Genomic DNA, 10,492 nt, shown 5'->3' with positions numbered 1-10,492 from the left:
AATTGCTGCGGGATTTGAACCACGCTTCTCTAATTGGTCGCGGACTGCCGAATCCTGTGTATTCAATGTATTATTCTAAAATCTTCATAAATAAACTACATACATATTCTAGAATACCCAATGCGTTAGAATCGGGCTACCATCTAGTGTACAATAAAGAGCACAGCAGCATTCTGCATGTTGGGACCAAAATACATGCAAACACTGAATGCATAACACATGCACGGCATCATTATCTGTACGGTGTGTGTATATATATATATATATATATATATATATATATATATATATATATATATATATATATATATATATATTTATTTATATCTCAAACAAAATCGGAACAGCATCAATATTACAGCAATTGTGGTGCAAAGCTTTCAAAACCAATGGTCCAATGGCTTCAATAATAAGACACAAAAAGGAAAACAGCAAACAAAAAAATAGAAAAAAGTGGGCTTTTCAAGCTTGAAAAAGGATACCATATCCGAAACGTTGCCACGCCTTACAGGCATTAAAAGCCCACTTTTTTCTATTTTTTTGTTTGCTGTTTTCCTTTTTGTGTCTTATTATTGAAGCCATTGGACCATTGGTTTTGAAAGCTTTGCACCACAATTGCTGTAATATTGATGCTGTTCCGATTTTGTTTGAGATATAAATAAATATATATATATATAATTCCCCAGTCCTCAGTCATTTCCTACACAACACACTGAAACCCCATGTGGTGGGGCGTGACTTTAACAAGGTAAACTAACACTGAAAGTTGCCACAGAGAGGTCTTTGGAGGAAGGGGCGGGGCCTACACAGGCTTCAAAGCCGGAAGTAGTAGCTGTGCACAGGTAGGTAAAAATACGGCCACATGGGAGGCGTGCGGTCCAGCAGTGTGGAACGCAAAGGTGTACGTGATATCTCCTGGGTGAGAGGTGACGGCAATAGAGGAGACATTGATGTTTCTGGCAGAAGTAAGGTATTTTGTATTTTATACACATTGACACAATGCAGCCATAGGTAACAGCACTGACCTACATACTGGTACTACAGGAGGAGCAGACTGTGGTGTCCTGTCTGTTATTATTATACAGGAGGAGCAGACTGTGGTGTCCTGTCTGTTATTATTATTATACAGGAGGAGCAGACTGTGGTGTCCTGTCTGTTATTATTATTATACAGGAGGAGCAGACTGTGGTGTCCTGTCTGTTATTATTATTATACAGGAGGAGCAGACTGTGGTGTCCTGTCTGTTGTTATTATTATTATACAGGAGGAGCAGACTGTGGTGTCCTGTCTGTTATTATTATACAGGAGGAGCAGACTGTGGTGTCCTGTCTGTTGTTATTATTATTATACAGGAGGAGCAGACTGTGGTGTCCTGTCTGTTATTATTATTATACAGGAGGAGCAGACTGTGGTGTCCTGTCTGTTATTATTATACAGGAGGAGCAGACTGTGGTGTCCTGTCTGTTGTTATTATTATTATACAGGAGGAGCAGACTGTGGTGTCCTGTCTGTTATTATTATTATACAGGAGGAGCAGACTGTGGTGTCCTGTCTGTTATTTTTATTATTATACAGGAGGAGCAGACTGTGGTGTCCTGTCTGTTGTTGTTATTATTATACAGGAGGAGCAGACTGTGGTGTCCTGTCTGTTGTTGTTATTAGTATATAGGAGGAGCAGACTGTGGTGTCCTGTCTGTTGTTGTTATTAGTATACAGGAGGAGCAGACTGTGGTGTCCTGTCTGTTGTTGTTATTAGTATACAGGAGGAGCAGACTGTGGTGTCCTGTCTGTTGTTGTTATTAGTATACAGGAGGAGCAGACTGTGGTGTCCTGTCTGTTATTATTATTTATTTATATAGCACCATTAGTTCCATGGTGCTGTACATGAGAGGGGTTACATACAAAGTTATAGATATCATTTATAGTAAACAAATTTACGATGACAGACTGGTACAGAGGAGAGAGGACCCTGTCCTTGCGGACTTACATTCTACGGGATAATGGGGAAGACACAGAAGGTCGGGGGTGCAGCGGTTCTGGTGGTGGTGAGGCGGCAGAATGGTTATTGCAGGCTGTAAGCTTTCCTGAAGAGATGGGTTTTCAGGTTCCATCTGAAGGATCCGGCGGTGGTGGATAATCGGACGTGTTGAGGCGTCCCAGAGGATGGGGGATATTCGGGAGAAATCTTGGAGGCGGTTGTGTGAGGAACGAATAAGTGTGGAGGAGAATAGGAAGTCTTGGGAGGATCAAAGATTACGTGAGGGAAGATATTGAGAGATTAGTTCAGAGATATAGGGAGGGGACAGGTTGTAGTTGGATTTGTAGGTCAGTGTTAGTAGTTTGAACTGGATTTGTTGGGCAATTGGGAGCCAGTGGAGGGATTTGCAGAGGGGAGAAACAGGAGTAGCGAGGAGAGTGGTGGATTAGTCGGGCAGCAGAGTCGAGGACAGACTGGAGTGGTGCAAGAGAGTTAGCGGGGAGGCCACAGAGGAGGGTGTTGCAGTAATCAAGGCGGGAGATGATGAGGGCATGCACAAGAGTTTTAGTAGATTGAGGAAAGGATGGATTCTGGCAATATTTTTGAGTTGGAGGTGGCAAGAGTTTGAACGTGCAGTTTGAAGGACAGGGCAGAGTCGAGAGTTACTCCGAGGCAGTGGATTTCAGGTGCGGGAGAGAGCGTGATGCCATTTACCTTAATAGATAGGTCGGGTAGGGGAGATACGCGAGATGGAGGAAAGATGATGAGTTTGGTTTTATCTACATTGAGTTTTTGGAAGTGAGAGGTGAAGAAGGAGGATATGGCTGATAGACACTCCGGGATTCTGGACAGCAGAGAGGTGACATCTGGGCCAGAGAGGTAGATCTGAGTGTCTTCCGCATACATGTGGTACTGGAAGCCATTGGACTTTGAGTTGTTAGAATCTGTTTTGTTTTTGACCATCCGCCATCTTGTTGTGGTTTTCTGGCTCCTGGTCTTTTTCCCCTGGTGCAGGGTTGCCTTAGGTCAGGTGATTGTATCACCCTTTATTACCCAGCACCTGCCTCCCAATCCTTGCTGGACAACAGTGTTAAACCGCTAAAGTTCTGGCTAGGTACTTTGATAGCTTTCTGTGTTGGATTTACAGTTATATGAAAAAGTTTGGGCACCCCTATTAATCTTAAGCTTAATGTTTTATAAAAATTGTTTTTTTTGCAACAGCTATTTCAGTTTCATATATCTAATAACTGTTGGACACAGTAATGTTTCTGCATTGAAATGAGGTTTATTGTACTAACAGAAAATGTGCAATCTGCATTCAAACAAAATTTGACAGGTGCATAAACTGAAATAGCTGTTGCAAAAAACCCAATTTTTATAAAACATTAACCCTTTCACGACATGCGCCGTACATGTACTGCGCATGCCGTGAATCCCCCTTTGATGTGGGCTCCGGCGCTGATCCCACATCAAAGTCGCGACATGTCAGCTGTTTTGTACAGCTGACATGTGCGCGCAATAGCGGCGGGTGAAATCGCTATTCACCCGCCACTATTAACCTGTTAAATGCCGCTGTCAAACGCAGACGCATTTAACTAAAGGTTCCGGCCGGTCGGCCGGAAATGACGTCATCGCCGACCCCTGTCACATGATCGGGGGTCGGCGATGTGTCAGGACAGTAACCATAGAGGTCTTTGAGACCTCTATGGTTACTGATGCCGGCCTGCTGTGGTCGTCGCTCACAGCACACCTGCAATTCAGCTACATAGCAGGGATCTGATGATCGCTGCTATGTAGCTGAGCCGATCGAGTTGTGCCAGCTTCTAGCCTCCCATGGAGGCTATTGAAGCATGGCACAGGTAAAAAAAAAAATGTTTTTAAAAAAATGTAAAAAACATAAGTTTAAATCACCCCCCTTTCGCCCCATCCTAAATAAAACAATAAAAAAAAATCAAACCTACACGTATTTGGTATCGCCGCGTTCAGAATCGCCCGATCTATCAATAAAAGAAAAAACATTAACCTGATCGCCAAACAGCGTAGCGAGAAAAAAATTCAAAACGCCAGAATTACGTTTTTTTTGGTCGCCGCGACATTGCATTAAAATGCAATAACAGGCGATCAAAAGAACGTATCTGCACAAAAGTGATATTATTAAAAACAGCTCGGCACGCAAAAAATAAGCCCTCACCTGACCCCAGATCACGAAAAATGGAGACGCTACGAGTATCGGAAAATGGCACTTTTTTTTTTTTTTTAAAGCAAAGTTTAGAATTTTTTATCACCACTTGGATAAAAAAGAACCTAGACATATTAGGTGTCTATGAACTCGTAATGACCTAGAGAATCACAATGGCAGGTCAGTTTTAGCATTTAGTGAACCTAGCAAGAAAGCCAAACAAAGTGTGGGATTGCACTTTTTTTTGCAATTTCACCGCACTTGGAATTTTTTTCCCGTTTTCTAGTAAAAGACATGGTAAAACCAATGGTGTCGTTCAAAAGTACAACTTGTCCCGCAAAAAATAAGCCCTCACATGACCATATTGACGGAAAAATAAAAAAGTTATGGCTCTGGGAAGGAGGGGAGTGAAAAACGAAAACGCAAAAACGAAAAAGGGCGACTTGAAGGGGTTAAGCTTAAGATTTAATAAGGGTGCCCAAACTTTTTCATATAACTGTATGCAGTTCTGGGACCTCAGGTCTGCTATCCTTAGTTTCTGTTTTCAGTTGGTTTCTGCAGCCTTCTCTGTGTTTTCTATTAGGTGGTGACCTGTTTTTTTTATACCCAGTCCTTAGATCTTTTAGGGACCTCCTTTCCCCTATCTATAGGTCTTCACTGAGATTAACCTATGATCGTAAGTGGGTCTATTCACAAGGAATGGGTCGCCCACTCCATCGTAGGGTATCAGCCTAGTCTCAGTGCAGGGTCAGTTTTCCCCCTTCATCCTAGTTCTGTGTTGCAGTTTCATAACAGTTGTCCTAGGCCAAGGGTATAGATGGAAAAGAGTAGGGGCCCCAGGACAGATCCTTGAGGGACTGCAACAGAGAGAGGGTGAGATGAGGAGGTAGTGTGGGAGTGGGAAACGCTAACTGTGCGGTTGCCTCATACCTTTCCAATCCAGGACAGGGCAAAGTCTTTGATGCCAAGGGAAGAAAGAATCTAGCAATAGGCAGTTGTTGACTGTGTCGAAGGCAGAGGACAGGTTGAGAAGGAGGAGGATAGAGAACTGTCTGTTAGCTTTGGCTGTAAGTCATTAGTAATTTTAGTCATGGCAGTTTCGGTGGAGTGGTGGGGGTGGAAGCCAGATTGGAGGTTGTCAAGGAGAGAGTTAGATGAGAGGTGGGAGGAAAGTTGAACATGGACAGTCTGCTCAATGAGTTTGGAAGCAAACGGGAGCAGTGATATGGGGCGATAGCTGGGCATAGCAGTTTGGGTTAAGGTTAGTTTTTTTGAGGATGGGTGTGATGGTGGCATGTTTGAAGGCAGAGGGGAAGGTACCAGAAGATGGTGATAGGTTGAGGAGATGGGTTAGGGCTGGAATGAGCATGTTATTGAGGTTGGGGAGCAGGTGGGAAGGGATGGGGTCAAGTGCACAGGTGGTGAGGCTTGATTCAGAAAGGAGGTGAGTAAGCTCTCCTTCAGTTATGTTGGAGAGGGAGGTTATTAGGGAAGGGCAGAGATCTTGTATATGGAGTGGTTGGGGTGGTGGAACAGTAAAGGTTTGCCTTGTTTGGTCGATCTTCTTTTTGAAGTAGGTGGCAAAGTCCTTGGCAGAGATGAGGGGAGTTGGAGGTGGCAGTGGTGGGCGGAGGAGAGAGTTGAATGTGCTGAACAGTTGTCTTGGGTTGTAGGATAGTGAAGATACAAGGTTTCTGAAATAGATCTGTTTAGCAGAGGTGAGGGTTAATTTGAAGGCAAGTGTAGCTTGTTTGAAAGCAGTGAAGTCGTCTGGCAGGCGTGTTTTCTTCCAACTACGCACCGTGACCCTGGATGCTTGTTGAAGTTTTTTGGTGAGATTGTTGTGCCAGGGTTGCCTATTGATTTGTTGCACTTTGCCATGCATGAGAGGGGCGACTGAGTCTATGGCTGACGTGAGGGTAGCGTTATAGAAAGCGGTGGCGCTGTCCGTGTCGTGGAGTGAAGATATGGAGGAAGAGACTGAGAGTCGGTGAATGTCTAGGTGTGCAAGGTTTCTATGAGGATGTGCTAGTGGCTGGACATGGGGGGGGGGGGGGGGGGGTGAGGAGGACGGGGATGAGAAGATGAGTAGATGGTGGTCAGATAGCGGAAGGGAGAGGTTGTGGGATTAGATAGGGAACAGAGGCGGGTAAAGATGAGGTCCAGTGTATGTCCGTCTGTGTGGGTGGCTGTGGAGGAAAAGCTCAGACACAAAAAGAGGACTTAAAAATCCTCCAAAAAATTGAAAAAAATCACAGAGAAAAAAGCAGAGATGATTACCTGCTGAAGCCTCCAAACAAATGCACTATCAGGGTGCAGCGGACCCGATAAATGATGGCAAAAACACAGGTGCAAAAAATACCGATGAAACAACCACTTTCAATCCAGTATTGGCTGTTTGGCATTAGTGCACAAAAAGATACAGACTATTATCGCTTATCTTTTTGTGCATTAATGCCAAACAGCCAACACTGGATTGAAAGTGGTTTTCATTATGTATTTTTTGCACGTGTTTGCCATCATTTATCGGGTCCGATGCGCCCTGCTGGTGCATTTGTTTGGAGGCTTCAGCAGGTAATCATCTCTGCTTTTTTCTCTGTGGCTGTGGATGACCACTGAGTAAGTCCAAAGGATGAAGTAAGGGACAGGAGTTTGGAGGCTGCTGGCTGGCCATTGTCAGTAGGGATATTAAAGTCTCCAATGATGATGGTGGGGATGTCAGCAGAGAGAAAGTGAAGAAGCCAGGTGGAGAATTGGTCAATGAAGACTGTGGCTGAGCCTGGTGGTCGGTATATGACAGCCATTTGGAGATTAGAGGGAGAGTTGATACGAACAGAGTGAACCTCGAAAGAAGGGAGGATAACGTGGGGGTTGGATAGGGCTGAAGGAGCAGTTTTTAGAAAGAAGGAAACCCACTCCTCCACCATGTCTGTTGCGAGGGCGTGGAGTGTGGGTAAAGTGAAGGCCACCGTAACTCAGCAGCAGGGGAGGCCGTGTCATCGGGAGTAAGCCAGGTCTCAGTGAGGGCCAGGAAGGAAAGGTTGCAGGAAATAAAGAGCTCGTGGAGCTTGTTGCAGACGGAGCTGGCATTCCAAAGTGCCCCAGAGAGAGGAGCAGGGGGGTGGGGGTCAGTGGCACAGATTTTAAGTGTGAGGGATTGCGGTAGTTTCTCTTAGGGCTCCTTCTCACTTGCGAGAAATAAGTCCGAGTCTCGCAGGTTAAAATCCTGCTCTGGCACCAGCACTCCAGAGTGGAGCATGCGGCCGCACAGCAATACATGGAGCTGCACGCTCCGCTCTGAAGTGCCGGTGCCAGAGCAGGGTTTTAACCTGCGAGACTCGGATGTATTTCTTGCAAGTGAGAAGGAGCTCTTAGTGTGAGGATTAGTGGGATGTATGAGGCGGGTGGGACCAGGATTGGGGGGTTATGTCGCCAGCAGTGAGAAGAAGCAGAGAAAGGGAAAGCAGATGGGTGAAGGAGAGTGATCGGCTTATATTATATTTTTGTAGGAGAGGTCTGAGGTTAAGGAGCAGGTCTGCAGATGAAGCGAGGTAGGGGGGTCAGAGAGAAGGGGGAGATAATTATTTGGTTCGAGGGTGCAGGGGTTTGAGGATAGCGAAGGAGAGTGAAGATTAGTGGAGCAAAAATGGTGAGGGCAAATGTGAGTATGGTAAAAGAGCAGGGTAAGAAAAGAAAAGGTAAGTAAAATTAGAAGACAGTGATTAGTCTTACCTTCTGACCAATTTCTGGACTATTTCTGATGGTACACTTTAAAGATGTCACACTTCAAATGATCTGACCAAGGTCATATCTGACCTGCTCCATCCAACTTATACCATTCAAGTGTCCATGAAATGAAGCCAGGTGAGCGGGAGGAGGAGGGAGCAGGAGGACAGTTCACACAGGGCGCAACTAACAGATTGCAGTTAATAGAACATTTGATTAGCATCAAAGCTGAAGAAAGAGGCAGAATAAGATGTAAAGATGGGGCTAGGTGTGGGGAGTGCAGACATATCAATATGCATTCAGTAAATTTGAAGTATGATACATATCATTAAAGTCAGGGAAAAGGCAGTAGCGTACCAGTTAGAACAGAGGAAGAGGAGTACATGGGATTCTGGGGTGCAGTGGGTATACAGGAGGAGCAGAATGTGGTGTCCTGTCTGATAATAATAATAATAATATTGTTATTATACAGGAGGAGTGGAGTTTAGTTCTCTACCATGTAAAGTTATCGTTAGAAGATTCAGATATTGGTGTCTCTTCTGACATCACAATACGGGGGATGATGTCAGCATATGTCTATGATTATGATACAGGGGAAGCAGACTTTAGTGTGCTGTATATATCTGGCGCCTATAATCCAGGCTGTTGTCCTGTTTGTCATTTACCTTCACAAACTGTTTTTCTCATATAATCTTTATCATTATTCTAACTTTCTCACATTTCTTTAGGTGATCTGGTCTTCATGAAGGACATGGATGAAAGTCACTTGTCCGAGGAGATATTAACCCTCACCCTCAAGATGGTCTACCTGCTAACCGGAGAGGTGAGAGACAAGATGACATTCCCATTCCACCCCTGTTGTGGCCCCAGTACACATTGAAGGAAAGTCATTTGAACCTAATATTAATGGGATTAGCCAACTATCTTATACAAACTCTGGCAAAGAGTGGCCCGCAGGGCACATGTGGCTCTCTGACTATTTCGGTGCATCCTGCAGACCAATTGCTTTTTTAATAGTACAGAAGAGTTTTGATTCTGCAGTTAAAAAAGCAACAGCATTTCTCTCTTTGCATTTTTTTTTTCAGGCTACACATAGACGCCTATAGAGAAAAAAGCAACGAAGCCACAGAGTTAGCAGCATCTTTGGATGCCTCGAGGGTGGAGATTTCAAAAAATCACATCCACTTTTCTTGGACATTTAGGCCGTGCTCACATGTAGCGTAAATGTCGCATTTTTTCATTTTTTTTTTCAGTTGCTTTTTTTTTGCACAAAAATTCTGCTGTTTAACCCCTTAATCCCATTGGACGAACTATCCCGAAAAGGTGACCTGGGACTTAATTCCCAGTGACGGGATAATACGTCCAGTGCGATCAGCTGCGCTCACAGGGGGAGCACGGCTGGGTGTCTGCTGACTATCGACCGCCCTGGCACATTAACCCCCGGCACACTGCGATCAAAGATGATCGCAGTGTTCCGGCGGCATAGGGAAGCATCGCGCAGGGAGGGGGCTCCCTGCGTGCTTCCCTGAGTCTCTCGGAGCAACGCGTTGCTCCGAGGGACTCCTACCTTCTTCTCCCTGCAGGCCCCGGATCCAAAATGGCCACGGGGTTGCATCGGGTTCTGCAGGGAGGTGGCTTACCAACGCCTGCTCAGAGCAAGCGCTGGTAAGCCTGCAGCCCTGCATGTCAGATTGCTGATCTGACACAGTGCTGTGCAAAGTGTCAGAGCCTATAGCATGATGCCCCTCCTGGGGCAATGTTATGAAGTAAAAAAGAAAAAAAAAAAATATTCACGTGTAAAAAATAAATAAATAAATAAATAAAAAAAATTAAAGTAAAAAAAAATAAATTCCTAAATAAGGGGAAAAAAAAAAAAAAAATATATATATATATATATATATATATATATATATATATATATATATATATATATATATATATATATATTATTGTTCCCATGAATACATTTCTTTATCTAAATAAAAAAAACAATAAAAGTACACATTTAGTATCTCCACGTTCGTAACGACCTGACCTATAAAACTGTCCCACTAGTTAACCCCTTCAGTGAACACCGTACAATAAATATAACAAAAAAAAAAAAGGCAAAAAACAACCCTTTATTATCATACCGCCGAACAAAGTGGAATAGCACGCGATCAAAAAGACAGATATAAATAACCATGGTACCGCTGAAAACATCATCTTATCCTGCAAAACACGAACTGCCATACAACATCATCAGCGAAAAAATAAAAAAGTTATAGTCCTCAGAATAAAGCGATACAAAAATAATTATTTTTTCTATAAAATAGTTTTTATCGTATAAAAGCGCCAAAACATAAAAAAATGATATAAATGACGTATCACTGTAATCGTACCGATCCGAAGAATAAAACTGCTTTATCCATTTTACCAAACGTGGAACGGTATAAACGCGCCCCCCCCCCTACCAAAAGAAATTCATGAATAGCTGGTTTTTGGTCTTACCGCCTCACAAAAATCGGAATAAAAAGCGATCAAAAAATGTCGCATTCCCGAAAATGTTACCAATAAAAACATCAACTCATCCCGCAAAAAACAAGACCTCACATGACTCTGTGGACCAA

At 43.8% G+C, this 10,492-nt stretch overlaps 1 protein-coding gene across 5 annotated transcripts in view; it reads left to right on the top strand.

Annotated features, from left to right (window-relative positions):
• The first annotated feature begins 778 nt into the window (after positions 1–778).
• Positions 779–10,492, top strand: part of LOC143765032 (uncharacterized) — a 35,770-nt gene continuing 26,056 nt past the window's right edge. For 2 of the 5 annotated variants that reach the window (XM_077251265.1, XM_077251264.1), the window contains exons 1-2: positions 842–965; positions 8,612–8,706. In XM_077251265.1, the coding sequence (XP_077107380.1) occupies positions 863–965; positions 8,612–8,706 (198 nt within the window). In that variant the 5' untranslated portion in view covers positions 842–862. Of the gene's footprint in view, positions 971–8,611; positions 8,707–10,492 lie in introns of all 5 variants that reach the window. The other 3 variants (XM_077251267.1, XM_077251266.1, XM_077251268.1) reach the window with 3 other exon arrangements.

The sequence above is a fragment of the Ranitomeya variabilis genome, chromosome 4 (assembly GCF_051348905.1).
Source record: "Ranitomeya variabilis isolate aRanVar5 chromosome 4, aRanVar5.hap1, whole genome shotgun sequence".
Taxonomy (NCBI): Eukaryota; Metazoa; Chordata; class Amphibia; order Anura; family Dendrobatidae; genus Ranitomeya; species Ranitomeya variabilis.
The sequence above is the reverse complement of the archived record's forward strand: the minus strand, read 5'-3'. Positions and strand labels throughout refer to the sequence as shown.